Genomic DNA, 21,366 nt, shown 5'->3' on the forward strand with positions numbered 1-21,366 from the left:
ACCAATGCTATTTGCCGTGCTCAAATGCACGCCGGGCCACAAAGCACAGCCCACAGGCAATCCAAAATGGCGGACAGCCCGCAACCACGCGGACACGAGAAAAAAGACACACCCGGTACTGCAGGGCCCGCCATGCGAAGGGGCCGGTTGGTAGACGACACAAGCCCTCACGACGGGTCAGCAAATTACCACAAACGGCTACAAACACCGGCAAGTACTCGCAAACTGCAAAGCAAAGGGCGGGAAACGAGGGGAACCAGCGCAACCACGTCACCTTGCCACAGGAGCCCTCCCAGACTGCAGCTGCCCATAATCTGCATTCTAGGAAACAGCAGACCCGGCAACACAGGGGGACACCCCGCATCGAGATGCACAGTTACCCGTACATGGGGAGGACAGCGGCTTTCAAAGGAAGCACCCACATCACAAGTGGCAGAAACAGACCCCCAGAAGTGCCCACCGCCCTGAGAAAAGCGCAAATGGACTTTGCTGCCAGGTCCTCTGCGGCCCTAGGCGCCTACTACCGAGACTAAGACCCAGCTCATGATGGACGTTGTTCCTGGACTCAAGATGGACATTAAAACACTGTCCCAGCCCTGCACACGCTGCAAATGACGGTACCCGCAGACACATACACACTAGGACATACATAGCAGCAAACCAGCACAATCAGTAGGCAAAATCAACACATACATGTGACACAAGTCACTACCCACGGCAGACACACACTACTGCAGATAACTACAACGCACACAAGCCGCAACCATTAGTCACTATACAGACCCGTCCAGGGTAGCGAAGGCAACCAACCCCACAGACCTCCACACACTCCAGAATGGCGCCCGAGGCAGACCAAGCCAGAGTTAAACAACCTTCCCCAACGACACACTAGAAATCACACACTCAGATGACTACAGCCTGTATATCTTTAACCATGTATCATACAATCTCTTGTGAAACAAATCGTAATTATAAGCTAAATAAGCTAAACCTGCTCTTATGCTACAATAGCTTAAACTGAATATGCTAGCAGGGAATATAGTGGGAGCACCACATGCTTAACTACCTTATCATTATCATTATATAAAAATGTGCAGACCTTCTATGTGCCATATGTGTAATGTATGTTGAAAAAGCGCACGTGACTGCTATTGTGGCACCACGGCATACCTGTGAACTCTTGCACACAAAAATTAAAGAATTAAAAAAAAAAAAAATGTGCTTGATTAATGCATTCCCATGTACTTTCGGAATGAGAGACACTTATCTATTGGTTATATATAGAATACGTATGCAAATGTTCAAGCCGTGTATCGAATTTAAAAAAAAAAATTCTGTTAGTCCAATAAAAAAAGGTATTACAAGATACAAATTTTATCTGTATTTTACATGTGTGTATATATATATATATATATTTTTTTATATTTATATATAGCTACACCCTGTTCCAAATTATTATGCAAATGATATTTTTCTCATTTACCTAAATAATTGATGTAAATAACAGTCAGCATAATTCCCATGTTATCAACTATTAAGACTACAATTCAAATTTTATTGAACAAACCTCCTAATGATAACAGTATTGTTTTTAAACATAAAAAACTCACAATGCACTGTTCCAAATTATTACGCACAGTAAGTTTCAAAACACTTTATAGGTTGTAAAGAACTGAAAATTGTCATTTGTTGTGTTTGCAGCATTTTTACTGAAATCAAAAGCTATTTCAATCAAACTTATAACAAAATTTTAACAGGTGACGTTACATTTTAACATAGGACCCCTTATTTGATAGCAGCTTCACAAGTCTTGCATCCATTGAACTTGTGAGTTTTTGGACAGTTTCTGCTTGAATTTGTTTGCAAGATGTCAGAATAGCCTCCCAAAGCTGCTGTTTGAATGTAAACGGCCTCCCACCCTCATAGATCCTTTGCTTGAGGATGCTCCAAAGGTTCTCAATAGAATTGAGGTCAGGGGAGGATGGAGGCCACACCATGACTTTCTCTCTTTTTATCCCCATAACAGCCATTGATGCAAAGGTATTCTTTGCAGCATGAGATGGTGCATTGTCATGCATGAAGATGATATTATTATGGAAAGCATAGTTCTTCCTTCTGTACCAGGGAAGAAAGTGGTCAGTCAGAAACTCCACATATGTGAATGAACAAAAATGGGATACAGCTGGATGACTAAAAAACAAAAGAATACATAGCACATAGTGAAGTACAATAACAATAATTGGATTTAACCCACAATGATTGCACTCACACATAAGGAAAGGCATAACAACTCATTCAGTGCCAGTTCACTGTAACACATGCCAGGCCTTTAATTGGATAGATTTTAAGGGTTGTGGTATAGAACATGTACCCTCCCATTGGAGATGAGGAAATAGGGAATTGAAATTAGCACAACGGGAGACCTATTGGATTTACCAATTGGATACCCTGGCACCCAAGGGTTTAAATATAGATGTGGATCTGGCTAGCTTTATGGTATAATGTTATTTTCCTTTTATCTATAAATGTTCTTTTATCCAAGGGGGGATTTCCACACACTCTTCTGCCATATAGATTTTTCTCTAGATTTATATTTTTATATTCAAAATGTGTTTTTTATTTTTATATTTATTCTTATTATTATTTATACTCATTTTATTTTTTCATTTTCATTTTTAAATTTAATTTTATTTTTATTATCATTATTATTTATTTCCATTTTCATTTTTATTATCATTTATATTTATTTTTATTTTTATTTTCATTTACATTCATTTTTATTATTATTTATTTTTATTTTCATTTTATTTTCATATTTATTTTCAATTATATTTCACTATTTTTCTTTTTGTAATTTATATATTTTCATTATATTGGTTAGAATTCGTCAGAGGATGTAAATCTCATTGCTCTATTGGATGATGGCATTTTTTTGTTATACATATGTCTCAATTTGTAATATGAGAGTCTGTTTACTGATTGCTGTCATTATTCCGAGATTACTTTTAGTTATCCAGCCATTTGAGTGGTTTTTTATTTGGAACGCATATATCGAGTCTTGGAATGCAACGTCAGCGTCCATGACGTTTGTTGCCATCCGCAACCGGAAATACGTATGTGGAACGCAACCGGAAACGGACATTTGGAACGCAAAGTAATAATATACAGACGGACGGACGGACAACAGCTGATTTTTGCCGCAAACTTTTTAGGTGAAAACCATCTGGAGGCAATATTTCCTTATTGGAAAGGTGTTTCCAGGAGATAATTCTCCAATCAACACACGGACTGGTTGTATTTAAGGGACTCTGTTGGGGGTGGGATTATGCATGCTTTGTATTTTATATTATTGTTTAAACTGCATAATTATCTCTGAGGAAGTCCAAGTTGTATGGACGAAAGGCGTTAGATTGCAGTTAATTTTAAATTTTATCTATTGATTTTTGATTAAGGCTATCTATTGCCTTTGAATAAAAAAAGGTTTTTACATTCCAACTGGCATACTCCCATTTCTTGGAAAGACAGAGTAACCTATCCGTGGAAGGCGAACACTACTTCAGCCCCTTGTGGGCTTAAAGGCGCATTACTCTACACTATTTCATGAGTGCAATCATTATGGGTTAAATCCAATTATTGTTATTGTACTTCACTATGTGCTATGTATTCTTTTGTTTTTTAGTCATCCAGCTGTATCCCATTTTTGTTCATTCACATATCTGTATTTGAGGTTCGTTTGGGGGAAACCTCTTGGGAAGCTGTATCCATCTTACACGCAGTTAAGTACCTCTGCATATTCCTACCATTGAGTTGGTTAGGTGTATTTGTATTTTTTATGTATTTTTTTCTTCTTTATACAGAAACTCCACATACCGTATATACTCGAGTATAAGCCGAGTTTTTCAGCACATTTTTTCCACAACTCGGCTTATACTCGAGTCAATAGTCTGTATTATGGCAATTTGCTTTGCCATAATACAGACAGGGGCTGTGGGGGCTGTCAGAGCTGTTACTTACCTCTCCTGCAGCTCCTGTCAGCTCCCTCCTCCTCCGCGCCGTCCGTTCAGCACCTCGGTCAGCTCCCAGTGTAAATCTCGCGAGAGCCGCGCTGACCGGACGGCCCGGAGGAAGAGGGAGCTGACAGGAGAGGTAAGTTACAGCTCTGACAGCCCCCCTCTCCCGCCCACTGAACTGCCAATGCCACTGGACCACCAGGGAAGGAGAGCCCCCCTCCCTGCCATATATCAAGCAGGGAGGGGTGCGAAAAAAAAATATAATAATAATAATAAAATAATAATAATTGAATTAAATTAAAAATAATAATAATAAATAATAATATAAAAAAATTAAAATAATTAAAGAAAATAATAAAATTGCCCACCCCCCACCAAGGCTCTGCAACACACACACACACACACACACACACTGCACTCATACACATACACACACTCCACTCATACACATACACACACTGCACTCATACACACACACTGCATTCATACACACACTGCACTCATACACACTGCACTCATACACACACACTTCACACACACACTGCACTCATACACACACACTGCATTCATACACACACTGCACTCATACACACACTGCATTCATACACACACTGCATTCATACACACGCTGCACTCATACACATACTGCATTCATACACACACACACACTGCACTCATACACACACTGCACTCATACACACACTGCATTCATACACACACACACTGCACTCATACACACACACTGCACTCATACACACACACTGCATTCATACACACACTGCATTCATACACACACTGCATTCATACACACACGCTGCACTCATACGCACACGCTGCATTCATACACACACTGCATTCATACACACACACTGCATTCATTATACACACACTGTAAATAAATATTCAATTAATATATTTTTTTTAGGATCTAATTTTATTTAGAAATTTACCAGTAGCTGCTGCATTTCCCACCCTAGTCTTATACTCGGGTCAATAGTCTTATACTCGGGTCAATAGTTTTCCCAGTTTTTTGGGGTAAAATTAGGGGCCTCGGCTTATATTCCGGTCGGCTTATACTCGAGTATATACAGTACTTTGCAGAGGTCATCTTTACACCTTCGGGGACCCTAAAGGGGCCGACCAGCTCTCTTCCCATGATTCCGTCCCAAAGCATGACTCCACCAAAGAGCCCTGAGACACAATGCCATCCATGAGTTAAACTGAAAAATTAAATATTTAATCTTTGTGACACTTAAATAGAATTTGCATAATAATTTGGAACAGGGTATATATACATATATATAGATACATAACAACTGGCCACAGTTGCATACCGCAACCAGCCATACGGGACATACTGTTAGGGAATATATCTTGATTCCAATGTTCAGCGTAATTAAGGCCTACATCTGATGCTCTTTATATGTAATTAACTTTTTCTCTGTAAAGTGCTATATACGTCTCAGCATAAGTTGCGTTCTCTGTGTACTCTAGCCTCCACCGGAGCACTTGGTGGAATCTGTACATTGTGTAACGGTTTTTCTAGCTTATTTTATCTTGCGACCTTCCTATCTTACGAAATATGTAACCACATTAACTAATTTTATCTTTTGACTCTCCTATCTTTAACTACATTATTTATTTTTAAACCTTCAGGCTAAGTTGTAACAATATTGTGTATAAATACACCTACTTTTAACCAACTTATTTTTTAACCTTCAAGTTAAGCTGCAACAATATTGTGTATAAATGCACCCTACTTTGAATAAACTAGCAGAAGTAATTCTGGACTCACAACCATCTGTGTCGTGTGTTTATTGCTTCTCCAAGGTACTACGTAACCTGCGATTAGTGGACTGTTGGAGGACACTGCACCACGCTGATAAGGACTACTCACACTATTTAGTTATACATGGCAGATATTCACGCATCGATTACCTCTTCATCCAGCAAGAGGGACTAGATAGTTTACGATCAGCTGACATTGACGCCTCAACCTGGTCGGATCATAACCCTGTCCGGTCCAAATAGACTCTACGCTACATGTACCGAAGACAAGAGCCTGGAGGCTAAATGATTCCTTATAACTAGACCTGAACATCCATGAACAGATCGAACATTCGCTTTTGGCCTACTTCGCGGAAAGCACTTAAGACTATATCTCTAACACAACTTTGTGGAAGGCACATAAACCGACTATTCAGGGTATGATGATCCACCTGCCCTCCAAAAAGAAGAAAGATTCCCAATTAATGTTAAACTCCCTGATCTATACCATATCCAACCTTGAAGCTGAACACAAAAGGTCTGGCGTGGTGCAGGTCTATAAGAAGTTACTTGACACTAGGCGACAATTGGTAATGCTCCTCACCCAACGACCTTACCGAACCATTCAGCGATCAAAGAATATTTATTACATCCACGACAACAAGGGAGGTAAGCTCCTCGCTCGCATGTTGCGTGGCCAACAAACATTAAACCATGTACACAGAAAAAAGTTGCGTTCTGGCGCAACGTCAAAACTCCCTTCAGACATCACAAAATTATTTGCGCAATTCTACTCGTTCTTGTATAACCTGCTAGATGCCGGTAACCGCAGCAACCCTCAAGACATGACTCAACAAATACAGCGATATCTAAACTAATTCCCCCAGGTGGACGTCTCACGAGCGGACACAGAACATTTGGATTCTCCTATTACTGAGGAAGAAGTCAAACTAGCAATCAAATCCGCAAAGACGGGCAGAGCACCAGGACCAGATGGCGTGACACTAGAATACTACAAGAAATACGGAGACATTCTGATTCCGAGACTGACCAAAGCTTTCAACCACTTGACAGATGGGGGCCAATTCCGCCCGTAATCCCTCGCGGCCATGATAGCTGTCCTACCCAAAGCGGGAAATGATCCCAAGATATGTGGGAGCTACAGGCTATTCTCCCTCCTGAACGTGGATGCCAAGCTATTCACAAAGGTCCTCTCCACCAGGTTGTGCTGGGTCCTACCAAACTGGATACACCTGGACCAGACAGGATTCATCCCGGGACACAAAGAGAGGGATAGTAACGATGCAGAAAAGGCTTTCGACCGGGTGGATTAGACCTTTATGCTGAAGGCGCTATGGGCCATGGGTTTTGGGCCTAATCTTCTGACCTGGATTGCGGCGCTATACAGTGTGCCAAACGCTCGGGTTCGTGTTAATGACAGACACCTTTCAGATCCGCAACGGGACTAGACAGGGGTGCCCACTCTCCCCTCTGTTATTCGCACTGACCCTGGAACCGGGTCATGTATTTTAATGGCAAGGTCACCAGCACAAAATTGCGGCATATGCTGATAATGTATTGTTTTTTTACCACTCAGCCCTGAACCACGCTACCTTGCCTGATGGCTGAGATTGTGAAATATGGGGCGTTATCTGGGCTAAAACTCAATTTGGCAAAATGCAAGTTCTCAATACCTCAGGAAGAAAATAACCAACTAAAATCGAACTTCCCATTTAAATTGTGCGATACCCAGATTAAATACCTGGGATATACGTGTCTAGAGACCTAGCCGACCTTTATCACCGGAACTTTGCACCACTGCTGCGGCAAATTCAACTGGACCTGTAACACTGGAAATCCACAACGCTCTCCTGGCTGGGCTGTCAAAATGAATATCCTACCTAGATTACTTTACTTGTATCAGACGGTGCCAACAGCTCTTCCAAAAACATTCTTCTCCACACTGCGATCTTCTAATTTACAATATGTATGGGGGGGAAGGAGGGGTGAGAGACCCCGGCTGCAACACGACTTTCTATGCCTACCGAGTTTGTGGCTTGGTCTAGCCCTACCAGACCTTCGAAAGTACCATCAAGCGACTGTCCTCCAGAGAATCTTGGACTGGCATGTGGCTTTAAATCACAGACAATGGGTACCTTTGGAGAGGGGGACAGCTGGCTCAGCCTTACATTAAGCAGTGTGGAACCCTGGAGACCACAACACATCTGAGGTGGAGAGACACTCTCAAGACGTGAAAGCAGATTCGAGACGTTCCACACCTATCACCGAAACCGAACCCACTCATCCCTCTGGCGCACAGTCCACTCATAGGAGATGGATTTCCAAGGGGAGCATGGCCCTTCATGGGAGGGGCGGCATACATTCCGCTAAAAATGCTTTGGGGACTTCTGGACTGTTCTCCTTGGTGGTACTGCATTAAGGCACAATCTCCTTAGTGCAGAGGTTCTATTACACACGACTTAAAGGGACACTATAGTCACCTGAACAACTTTAGCTTAGGGAAGCAGTTTGGTGTGTAGAACATGCCCCTGCAGCCTCACTGCACAATCCTCTGCGATTTAGGAGTTAAATCCCTTTGTTTATGAACCCTAGTCACACCTCCCTGCATGTGACTTGCACAGCATTCCATAAACACTTCCTGTAAAGAGAGCCCTATTAAGGCTTTCCTTATTGCAAGTTCTATTTAATTAAGATTTTCTTATCCCCTGCTATGTTAATAGCTTGCTAGACCCTGCAAGACCCCTGTATGTGATTAAAGTTCAATTTAGAGATTGAGATACAATTATTTAAGGTAAATTACATCTGTTTGAAAGTGAAACCAGTTTTTGTTTCATGCAGGCTCTGTCAATCATAGCCAGGAGAGGTGTAGCTAGGGCTGCATAAACAGAAACAAAGTGATTTAACTCCTAAATGACAGTGAATAGAGCAGTGAAATTGCAGGGGAATGATCTATACACTAAAACTGCTTTATTTAGCTAAAGTAATTTAGGAGACTATAGTGTTCCTTTAAACACTTCTACGGACAATGCAGAGATCGTGTCAAATTACACCAGGACACGACATGGTTTGAGGACTTATGCATTCGGAAAGAGAGCCTCCCCAACAGCGACAAGCACACTGCACGATGGCAGCCGTGGATCCTATACCTGACTGACTAGGGTGCAAAGGAGACCCATTGAACGTGGAGTCCGCGGGGAGTGCCCTAGCGACTTCACCCTTCAATTACTTTATCTATTAACCTACTGAGTTTCCCATTGCCTCACGTCTTGATTTCTCTATTCTCTCTATTTTTTTATCCCTTTTTATAATTCTTTATTTTTGAGTGCATGAGATAACAAAGCAGCTTACTCTGCCACAATAGCTTTGTAAGCGTGGTCATAATACAGCGATTAACAACTGTGGCATTTAAGTAGAGCCCATTTTGTGGTATAAAGATACATAGTCAAAGCATAAACGTTTAATGGTAACATATCACAGTCAAACTTAGAACACACCGACAGAGTCTGATATGGTGATTAGGTTTATAGTGCGATAGCGCCCTCTTTAAGGTCAGGGTGTAAACTCGCTGGTCGACTGATGTCGGATACAGATTTATCATGTTTGCTTGCGCTAGGCAGTTGAGGGGGTAGGTGTGTGGTGTGTCTGGTGGCCTACGAGGAGTCATGTAGTGCAGCGAGGTGGTTGCAGGCAAACTGGCTTAGTGTTTGGGCAAGGCTAGGTGGTTTACACGTGGTAGGGGACATTTGTTACGCTGTGCAAGGCTAGTAGGTGGGGACAGCCCCTGGGGCCGTGTTCCCATGTTTATGTCTATAGTGCCCGTGTAAGGGCTAGATTTCCCGCTAAGTCATATGTGAGGTCATTGGTTGAGACTTGAGAACATAAAGTAAAACTATGAAAACGTTAGGATATTTAGTCAAGACATTAAGCATTGTAATGGTGGGATAAAGGTGGCCCCTGCCAGAGAGTCCAGCGTTAGCCCATTCCCCTGCTTAGGAATGTGTGTAAGTTCCATGTGGATCCTGTCAGCCAATGCCCCTGCGCGAGGCCGATTCTAGCGAAGCTTTCGATGGTGCCGGTGGGAACCGCTTCCAATTGTCCCGGGGGTGCTGCATGCGGGAGTTCCTTGTGGGTGGCTGTACATAGGTATAGGTTGTATGCGGAACAGACCCTGCAGTGTGTACGGGGTTGAGGCTAGGTTGAGGTTGGCCCCGATGCTTTTCGCCTCCTAGCCACCGTTTCTTTCCCCCACGTTGGGCATGCTTGCGTCGCCTGCGCCGGGCCATACCTTGTCGAGCTTTCCGCTCCCTCTGGGGGTTTGGCAGTCTCAGTAGCCGGCTGGGCATGTCCACGGTCATAGAGCTTTTTGGTCTCTCAGGCATTACACGTGCGGTAGTGATGGTAGGCCCTACCTCGTGGACTGCGCTGGTTGGGTGCTTTAATCTGGGCTGCTTCCCTAGTATTTGTTGGCCCCTGAGAGGTGAGTATCTCTTCTGTGCCTGCCTGTTTCGAACTGCATTGCGTTATAGTTTACACCAGAATCTGCAGAACAGGTCATTCAGACGCTGCTCCAGTGATTTGTGCCACCCGCTTGTCTCGACCTCATGGTCAGCCGCCACCATCTTAATTCTGTGGCTTGACTGTGTGTGTAGCGTGGGCCGACCAGTGGTGTGAGTCAGGTGAGTGGGGCTGCGATATGTGGACCAGGATGACCCCTGCCGGTCCCTGGGGGGGGGGAGGGGGGGAGTGTTTTGCCGCGGTCTCTGTACCTGCTTGTGTGTCCGGAGAGCGGCCTTCTCTCCGTGACACTGTCTCGTTGAGGCCGCAAGCCTCGTTTTGTCAGGTTGGCTTTGACGGGGCTCGAGAGTGGCACCCCACGATTGCAACTGCGGTCGGATGATTGGCGGGGACCCGGTAAGTATGAAGGACGGCGGGGACGTTCTATGCCGCCCTCCGCGTTTAGAGCCACCCAAAAAAGGACGGCATAGAACGTCCGCCGTCCTTATGGGGTTAAATTAGTCACAAAAAAAATTATATAAAAAAATGTGAGGGAGTGCTCACCAAACCAGGAAGTGGTCCAGCCAATCATGTTATCATGCTAAGCATAAAGCTATACCTTCCACAATTAGCTCTACTCATTGTAGAAGTTGTAAGAACAAAAATATTTTCACAGGATAATAAAAAAATTGGCTCAGATTACTTACATTTTGTGTTTTAAATTAAATAAGCTAATTGCAGCAGAATCTTGATAGCGGAACTGCAATTCCCATTATACAATGCTATACATCGCTTTTGGACCTTAGAGGAAAGATTTTTTTTTTAACTCTCTTTATGCTAAGCCAGGGGTAGTCAACCTTTTAATGCCTATGGCCCACTTTTGTATCGTTGTTGATGGTAAAATGTCCTTACCGCTCACAAGTGTTGCAGTAAGATATTTTATAGCACAAGTGCAATTTTTTTTTAATATGTACTTAAATGTATCTATTTTTTCCCCCTTTTTTAATTTTCTATTCTACTTTTTTTTTTTTTATATGTGTTTTTATGAGATGCTGTTTGTGTCTGTGAAGTCCTGTTTCTGTGTGTGGAGTGCTGTGTGTGTGTGTGTATGTAGGGTGCAGTGTGTGTGGGATGCAGTGTGTGTGCAGGGGGGCCGGTGTGTGGGTGTGGTATGCAGTGTGTGGGTGTGTGTGAAGGGTGCATAGGGTCTATGCTGTGTGTAGGTGGGTGAGATGTAAAAATCTATCTTAATGTCTCTCCCTCCCTTCTTCTTACCTTTTACCAGGGAGGGGTACATAATGCTGCAAGCCCTGGTGGTCCACTGGTGGCATGTTTACTTTAGCCTGCAGCTCCTCCGGCAAGCATAGCACTGTCTCGGAGCATTGCTATGGTGACACTCGGCAACGCTCCAACCAGCCTGCTCGCCGAGGTGGCAGAGCCTCCCAGGCCTTTCACTCCCTCTCCTGGAACTAAGTGCCAGCAGGCCAGTGATATCTTTGATCTCTTCACCAGCTCGAGAGGGCTTACGGCAAGACTGGCTCTACATGGGCCGGCAGGGGAGATGAAAGAATCTCCCCTGCCGGGCTTGGTCCACAGCCATCGAGGCCCACCGGGCGTTTTCAGCAGAATCCACCACTGCCAACCTGAAATCCCAAACCGCCCACTAGACCAGATTGAATACTCCTGTGCTAAGCTGTGTGTTAATAATTCTATTCCGTTTTTGGAACAAACTGCTAACCTGCTTTAAAAACAACTAACCCTAATTACAGGCTCAAGTTCTACCCAGTGGTGAATAGACAATTTTGCATGAGAGTGCTACTATCAAAGTAATATTGCGTGCAGTTTTAAGAGTGCCAGTGTTATTTCTGTAGCATTTGTACATTATCACTTTTCCATAAACCATTTGAAATTGTATGTAAAATAATTTTTAGTAATCTGGAGAAGACATTTTATAACTGGTCTCTGTCTCCCCTTTACAGCACATACATTTTCACATCCACATATCTCTCCTTTTGACACTATCTGATAACATTTGTATTTTATTACATATAGCTTTAGAAATGATATACAATTCTCTTTTACACCACAGAAATCAGTAAAGGGATTTACAACAGGTTTAAATTCTAAATTGCCTGGAACGCAAAGTGAATTTAAAATTAATTTTGGTTTGGCTATCTGTGAGAACTGTCAGGAGTCAGGAGTTTAAAGTGAATATCAAACTTAAGGCCAAAGTAGCTGAAATGAAAACATTCTCCAAATCAGATTTGCTACCAGTATGGCTACTTTGGCTTTTTATTTGATATTCACTTTGATTTATCTACATTAGTGAAAAGCCCTGACTGACTTTGTATGCTTATCGCTGTAATAAAAGTACACGTGACATTTTTAAACTGATAATTAAAGAGAAAAAAAGGTGTGAAATGTATCCTTCACTAAATTGTGTCTTGGTCCAAAAAAAGATTGGGAACCACTGTTTTAGTGAGTAACTTATATAGTTTAGCTTTAGGAGTAAATAGATAAAATCACACATAAAAAGAGAGAAAGCATGAAGACAGAATGTTAGGGGAGTCTCACCAGTATGAAGAGACCTTTGTTGGCTAAGTGATGATATTCAGGGATTGTCGAGAAGACTGAGAGCACCAGACAGCTGAATACAAGGAAGAATCTGCAAAGAGAAGACACAAAATATAGAGTCACAAACAGAAATTAGATGTTACCAAGTGTCGCTTACCTTACAGACATTTTCAAGTTATATACCAGCACGTTCATACACTAAATTAGGTTTTGTTGCAATGTGCAAATATTTGGTCAAGAAGCAGAACTAGCAAATGAGCTGCATTGGAGAATGTTTTCACTTTACTAATTTCGGCAAAAAAAAATTAAATTTAATGGTAAATTCACAACATTTCGCCTCTGACTACTGAGACTACTTATATACCTGAGCCGACAGATTGTATTAACCAAGTCTGGGATATTTTATTTTTTTTTGTAAATCTGTTTATTTAAGAGAGATCGAAAGAGAACACAGAAAGGTTCGGCTCGCAGGCCATTGTAAGATACAGTTACATCATGATGGTGCCGAAGAGGTGAGAGTTTTGTTGTGTCGATAATAACATTGCATCCATCACAGTTTAGTTACAACATAACTTTTCACGTTTAACATTAGGCATAAGTACAGTGACAGTTAAACAGGTTTCTTAATATGTTGACCGAGGAATTTCAGGTACCTGGACACATATACAACTTGGTGGTTACAAAATAACATTTTGCGTTGTTCTAATACCAGGCTGGGCGGCAGTTTGGGGTTAGTAATGAGGTATTGTGTATATGCCAGAAAGAATACTAGGTGAGTAGGTGGGTGTGTTCGCCTGTAGTCTTGGTCGGGATAGTGTGTCAAGTTATCCCTTGAGCGAGTACCCATGTCTCTCGACTCAAGGTGTCCAGAGTGATGCCACCTTCCTGTATTCCCATTACAGTACCCTGTTATCGGTTATTACAGTTTGATTAAATATTGTGAGATAGAAAAGTAGAAAGGGAGGGTTAGGGTGAGTTAGGGTGGCTATCGTAGTGAGCCCCCCCCCCCCCCCCCGGTTCCCCAGAGCGCACCCCGCACACATGTTGGCGTCATGGACACGGTAGGAGTGAGGGATCTCGAGTGGATAGTGTGTTCTCGACCTCATGAGGTGTGTGTGGGAGGGTCAGGTCGTCGGGCCGATGTTGATTCTGCCAATCCTGGGATATGCCCCTAGCGCTGTGGTAGTCCCAACCCCCACAAAGTCAGTGGCGTGGGGTGCTAGCTGTCATTTGGGCTACAGTCTCCCCCCTTTTTACAGGAAGTCTATCGTCCATTAACTTGGTATGCGAACCACGGTTGCCACATCTCCGCGTGCCTGGTCTCCCGACCCGCCAGGGACGCCTGCAGCGCTTCCACCAGTTGTATGTCTCCGATCCTGTGTAGCCATTCTTCAACCGTGGGAACCTCAGTCCGCTTCCAGTACACAGGGATGAGGGCTTTAGCTGCGTTCAGTAGGTGACGTAGGATGGATTTCTTATAGCCAGAGATAGACCGGGTGGTGATATGTAGGAGGGCCAGTTCCCTAGACCATTCCGTGTCGTCCCCCAGCATCGTCTTGATTTCAGACCAGATACGGTCCCAATACGGGGCGATGAGTCGACATTCCCACCAGAGGTGTACGATCGTACCCCTCTCCTCCTGACATCTCCAGCATGAGGGGGGTGTCGTCGGGAAGATCCTGTGTAGTAAGACTGGTGTTCTATACCACATGGATATTAACTTATAGTTGACTTCCTGATAGTGGGAGCTGGAGGAGCTCTTGTATTGCCAGAGGAGTGCTGCGTCCCACTGTGGTTGCGAGATCGGGCTCTCTAGTTGTTGTTCCCATAGTCTCCTGAAAGTGTTGTTCGATGTGGTGTTTCCTACCAGCAGGTGTTGGTAGAGCAGAGAGATTGCTTTACTAAGTGTGTCTCCTTGGTGACATAGGCCCTCGGGCGCTTTGCCTGTTTTGGTATTCTTCAAGGCTGCAGCCATTTCTTCAATGCTAATTGGCTCGTCCAGCATATTCGCCGCTTCTGGAGACACTCGTCTGCCTACGTTGTCGCGTAAGTAGTTTTGAATGAGTGTGGTGGTCTGGCGTCCCGATGGTGTGTTTTCAGAGCCCGAGATGTTATAGAGGGCGCAGTAGTAACGTCGGAATTCATTGGTGATGTCCTCAGGAAATTGAGACACTTTTCCCGATTGTAAACAAATTTTATGTATCCGCGTGGGTATCTCCTCTCAGGACGCGGGCGAGGTATTTGCCGCCTTTGTTGGCGTGGATATAAAAGAAATTCTTGGAGCGTTGGTATCGTTTCGTGAGGAGTTCTTTCAGGCGACGTCGGGCATCCGTCAGGTCCTGCCGAACCGAGGCAAGTGGGGTTTGTTTGTGTTGGAGTTCCAGCCTCGAGATGGTTTTATATATGTCCGTCATTTCCTGCATGGTTGCCTTGCGTCAACGGGAGGCGATTTTTATGCCACGTATGGTACTCTTATGTGCTTCCCAAAGAGTTATTGGAGAAGTATCCGTCACGTCGTTTTCCTGGAAGTAAAGGTCAAGAGCTCGCATGATCTCAGTTTCCACCGCAGGGTCTTGGAGTAAGGTTTCATTCAGACGCCAGGTCCACTGTGCTGGTTTGAACAGCGGGGAGTCCAGCTCCACCGTAACCGGGCCGTGGTCTGACCATGTGGCGGGGTCGATCTCGGCTTTACTCAGTCGTGGCAAGCCTTCCTGTTGAAGTAGGATGTAGTCGATCCGTGCATAGCGGCTGTGGAGTGCAGAGTAGTGGGTGTAGTCCTTGGTATCTGGGTTGAGCGCCCTCCAGCAGTCCACCAGTCCCAAGTCACTCATCCACTTACGTATCGCATGAATACTAGATACAGGTAAGGAACTATGCCCCGTCGACGTGTCCATCTGAGGATCCAATGGAGTGTTAAGATCACCCCCCACGACCAGCATGCCTTCCGAGAATTCATTCAGTTTGTTCATTGTTCTCCGCATAAAACGTGCCTGATTCTTATTGGGCACATATATAGAGGCCAGGGTATAAATTCTGTCCGCTATCGTGCCTTTTAGGAAAATAAATCTCCCCAGTTTGTCGGTTACTTTGTCCAGTTCATGGAAGTCCAGGTCGGCTGCAAGGATGATAGCAACTCCTGCCCTACGGGTCGTGGGGTGGTTGTTGAAGAAGTTATTGGGATATTGCCGATTTCGGAGTTTAGGTGCGGATCCTTCGAGGAAGTGAGTTTCCTGGAGCATTGCTATGGAGATCCGCTGTTTCCTCAATTCACGAAGCAGATGAGTGCGACGTTCAGGTATGTTGAGGCCTCGACAGTTGAGAGTCATAACACGAAGCGGAGCACTGAGGTACGCCCTCGCCTTTCGGGCCAGGACACGCAGAGGTTTCGGCATTAGTTCCCATAGCACAGTTATCCAGAGGTCTCAGTACACTGTCGAGCTAATCCCCAGTGGTCAAGCTATTGTGTAGTTGTGGAGACGGAAGGTCAAACGGTGTGTAAGTCCCGGTAATATAGGGGACCCACTCCGTGAATACTGTCGCGTCGAGTCGACAGGCGTGTATGGATGTGGGGCTATATACGTCGTCAGTGGTTAGTGAGGATAGGGCGGGTAAAATAGTAGGTACGACAAACCTCCCAGCATGAGGGGTGCGCTCCTAGGGTCAGGGAGAGGGTGTCACAGGAATGCCAAAGTTAGGGTACAGAGTGTAGAAAGAGAGTAGATTCAAAAAAGTGGGGAATTAAGAGGATCCCCAAGTAGAGGTGACCCCGAAAGGGAGGGAAAGGGAGGTGTTCACCTCTGTCCTCCTCCGAGAAGAGGAGGGAGTAGCCGCGCGACGACAAGAGATGCCCGAGTCCACCCAGGTAACCAGACCAGGGGGTGAGCCTACGGGGAGCTCTGTCATCCAGACCTATACGCGGCCCGTATTGGGGGTCAGTAGCCCTACCCCGATCCGTAATGGACCAGAAATAATAGTGTGGTGTCTGTGTAGTGTCAGGTAACTCCTCTCCGCCGGCTCCACAGCCTGGTGCTTTTATCCATACATGGAATGCCAAACATAGAAACACATATATACATAGAGCAACAATATAACCTAATAAACAGTGGTCAGAGCCCGTCCGACCTGCTCCGACCTGCTCCCCGTCCCCCCCATCCTGGGGATAGCTCCCACGACAGCCAAGGAAAAATAAACAATGGTTAAGCATTTGCATCACACCCATTAGACATATATGCAGGAGATAATGTGATTAGTACGATGGTATACACATAGATGTAGTGATAGCACATATAATGACATCAATGCTATTCCTATCCAACCCCCGTCAGGTTACTGGGAAGTATCATGTGTCTCTGAAATATGGCTTGGATGTGTCCCCTCTACGTCTCAGCCCCATCCCCTTACACAGTTATCTAGAACATGGTTTCTTATCTATGCCAGTGGAAGTGGTAGAGCATGAACCTCCCTTCCCTGTGTGTGGTGGATTGGTTGTCCACTAGCCAGTGTGAGGTGTGATGTGTACCACCCCCCCACCCGTTTCTATGTGGTAGAGCGAGAGTAGCGTGTGGTGGAGTAGTGAGGTCTATCCAGTGAGCGCTTGTTGAGTCATATGAAGGGGCATTGTGTAAAGCTATGGGTGTAATCTAATCCCTGAGTGTCATGTGGGCCCTGTAGCCAAATAATTGGAGTACCAGACATGTATTCAAACGGGACCGAGCATAGCCAGTGTTCTGTGCATAGGGGCATTGCCCCGTACCGTATGTCCATGGTGAGCATCTGCATAGGCGATGGTGCAAAGTGGGGTTCCAGGTCTGCAATCAATAAAGGCGTATGTGTCCCGAGCAAAGGAGCTTCAGCGTGCGGGCGGGTACGTGCCCATGATAAGTATGTCCCCATATAAACTCAGTCTAGTGTCTCGCTGTGTCGCTTCCAACAGATTTACCCGTAGGACTTTGCCTGTGTCGTAGAGTAGGCACCCCCCGTTACCCCCCCCCAAATTCTATACATACTTAACGGTTGGTTAATGGATGTTCAGGTCCAAAATCCCGGTAGAAGAAAAAATTAAATCTGTACCTCCGTGTTACCAAGCTGGATAGGTCCTCATGTCCAGTAATAGGGAAGTGCAGGTGATCTATGTGTGTGCCGTGAAGGTCAGGGAGTGTGGAGGGTCCCCAGGCAGGAGTAAGAGTCAGGGGGACGCATCTAAGGGGGTAGTGGGTATACCCCTTACTCCGGCGCCTCCGGGTTGTTGCGCCTGCGTTGTGCTGGGCCTTGCAGGGGTCCTCTATCTCGCCTCCTAGGTGCTCTGTGCTGTGGAGGTCTCCCTCCTAGCGGGCTCAGTACCCAGTCTGGGGTCGAGATATGTGGTAGTTCCATTTCTTCCAAAAATCTTGGGATCTCCTCGGGCCAACGGACTGAGGCCCAGCCATTCCGGTGACGGGCCAGTAAGGCAAAGGGGTAGCCCCATTTGTATTGGATGTTTCGTTCTTGCAGGGCCGCTGTTATAGGCTTCAGTGCCCTCCTGGCCTCTAGAGTGATGGGCGAGAGGTCATTAAAGAGGGAGACTGCCGCGTCCCCAAAGTCCCAGGTACGTCGAGATCTGGCCGCCTGCATGATGGCGTCTTTGTCCCGGAAGGAGCTGAGACAGCATATAATATCCCTCGGGTTGCCGTCTGCTGACCTGGGGCGTAACGCTCTGTGTACTCGTTCGTATCTGAATGTGAGCGGAGCGCCCTCTCCCAGGATCATATGGAATAGGTCATTTAGGGTATTTTCAGGGTTTTCCTCACCGTCAGGTTCAGGGACCCCACGGACCCTGATGTTACATCTCCTCCCCCTATTGTCTAGGTCCTCCATTGTCCTCCTCATGTGTAGTAATAGCTCCCCTTGGCGTGCGAGGGCCATATCAGTCGCCTGCAGCCTTGTGGCTTGTGTTTCCTGGGAGTGCTCTAGATTTTGGATGTGGCCATTGTGTGTATTTACCTCTGCCCGGATACCTGCTATCTCGGCCCGCAGGGCATCTTGGATGGATGTGGTGTGCACTAGGAGGTCAGCTTTTGTGACCATAGCAGCAGCCATAGTTCTGATCTCCTCCCCGATCTGCTCCAGGGTAGTGCCACGAGGTTCCCTGGAGGACGGCTCTGTCGGCGCCATCTTGGATCCGCTTGCCTCCTCGCACATGTCGGCAGAACTTTGGAGGAATCCATCCATCGGGCCGTGAGTGTGCCCGGTTTGGGAGCCCCTCGGGGTCTGGGGGGTGTCGGTTCGTCGGTGGCGTCCCATGTATGCTGATGGGATCAAATTAAAGGCTGTGTGTAACGCCGGCGGGTCAGAGCTCTCACTCTATGCTGCCATCTCGTTCCGAGCCCAGGCCACGCCCCCAAGTCTGGGATATTTGAGAGTGAATAAATTGTTGCAGCAATTCGCTCGGGTGGGAATTGTAGAGAAGTGACCACATAATTATAACGTTTTGACCAAACCAGATGAGTTGTGTATTTTATTTTTTTCCCCGCCATCTTTAGAGGTTGAAATTCCATGTTTATTTCCTGGCTTTTTTTCCAGTTGAGTGGATCATTTTGTGGGACTTATTCACTAAACATCGAATTGTATCTGAGGGCAATCATATATGCTTTTAGTACGTGTGTGTTTTTTGAGGTTCCCATTAAAAAGTGATGTATATAAATCCATTCTGAATATTTCATATCATTAAAGGAACACTATATCGTAACAGATACAAACATGCATTCCTCGGTATAGGTATAGTTTTAATCCAGCTATTTAGGTGTCTGCCCGTAAAAGGTAAGTTTTACTTCCATTACCTCCCTCGCTGGGTTGGTCTTGCCGTGCCCGCTTCACCTACCCAGCTGAGATCATAAACATAGGAAAGCGTTGGGGGCTAGTGCGCATTTGACTATAAATCAAGTCTGGCTCGACTCTCACAGGAAAAGCTGCTGTTTTACATTGCAGGCTTATAACTAAAGAGCTACTCACCCAAATAACTAAATTGAGATAAAGTGGCCTAGGTGCCTTTATGGCTCCTTTAAACAGAGCATGTCACCTAAATGTCTTGTAAATTCTTGTGTAGTTTCATTACAACAAAATTGTATTTTATTATTTATTTCTGACATTTATAAAATGCCAACATATTCCGCAGCGCTGTACAATTAGGGAAGCAGCTACAATATACTCAGACAAGTACATAAGGTAAAGAGGGCTCTACCCGTAATATGTTTGGATACGCTTTTCAAACAATCTGTTTTCAAATAAATTATATTCAAAAATTCCCATAGTTTTTAAAAGTGACTTCTGTATTTTGTAACACATTGTGATCCTTTCAATAGCTTATGCATTAATATTAAACTGAGCCCATAGTATTTTACAATCAAGTTGGGCCACATGGTTCGTAATGGGGTTGAGGAAACACGTTTCAAACAATCTATTCTTCTGACCCCTGTAATTTCACAATATTTATATGACTTTGTGTGCGCCAAAAACTTTCAGTTCAAAAACGTTCAGGTGTTAAATTATTTTTAGCTTATTGTATCACATGTTTACACTGTTTTGCAGGTTTTACATACGCATAGTACAGAAGTGTTCAGGTGCTAGATTATTTTTAGATGCTTCTGTGTGAAAACAGAATAAATAATCCACTGACATATCCACGTTCCTTTGGGAGGTAAATGTTACAGTAGCACTGCAGGTTGTGTTTGCAAAGGGCTAGGGGGTTTGTATGTCAAAACAACTTGTATTCCAACACGGTGCAGTACATATACATTACCAATAGAGGGAGCAGAGACCTCACAAGCTATTATAGGAACTGCTCTCAAACTTGCTGAGTTAGTGTAACTATCTAATGGAAGAAGCATTTTGTTTTATTTTTATATACAAAGAATATGTGGCTCAGCTATTAACTGTTTGCTTCCCACTTCCCATGCTACATAGATATATTACACGTAAAGTGCAATGAACCATTTACAAGGCTGAATTTACTATCTTTTGAATAGTTTCAGAATCCCTTAAGTTTGGTAGTGTATTTACTAAAAGTTACAATCTTTAGAATTTGACCCCAAAAAATGCTGAATTGATCTGAATGAGTTCCTAATTAGAATTCTTTTAAATAAATGAAATGGTCATCAAATGACCCTACATAGCCCAGAGATCAGGCTGACTAGCTCAGAAATCGAAGACCTGAGCAATTTCCATGTCATCTCAGAATTTGCTAGATATGCCAGCCACTCCCCGCCCCCCTTCACGATAATACAAAATAATAATTTAAAACATCATCAAGAGTCCACAGGATCCATTATTAACCTGAAGTGGAATATATGTGTGACTTTAGTAGCCTCGTCACTGGTTCTTGGAGGGGCCTGCTGGCCAGCCTCTTGGGTCCAGGGTGGGTGGAGGACGGCAAGACGCCAACCAAGCTGCGGCGGTTTGTGGGGTTTACGGTGGTTACGGTGTTCCATTATGGTGCTTATGGTGTTCGCAAGTACTAGTAAGCGGT

General features: G+C 44.7%; 1 protein-coding gene across 4 annotated transcripts in view; it reads right to left on the minus strand.

Moving 5' to 3' along the window:
* Positions 1-21,366, minus strand: part of KCNQ4 (potassium voltage-gated channel subfamily Q member 4) — a 183,586-nt gene that overhangs the window by 74,989 nt on the left and 87,231 nt on the right. For all 4 annotated transcript variants that reach the window (XM_063456365.1, XM_063456360.1, XM_063456370.1 and 1 more), the window contains exon 2: positions 12,867-12,957. In XM_063456365.1, coding sequence (XP_063312435.1) covers positions 12,867-12,957 — 91 coding nt within the window. The remainder of the gene's footprint in view (positions 1-12,866; positions 12,958-21,366) is intronic.

Source organism: Pelobates fuscus, chromosome 1 (assembly GCF_036172605.1).
Source record: "Pelobates fuscus isolate aPelFus1 chromosome 1, aPelFus1.pri, whole genome shotgun sequence".
Taxonomy (NCBI): domain Eukaryota; kingdom Metazoa; phylum Chordata; class Amphibia; order Anura; family Pelobatidae; genus Pelobates; species Pelobates fuscus.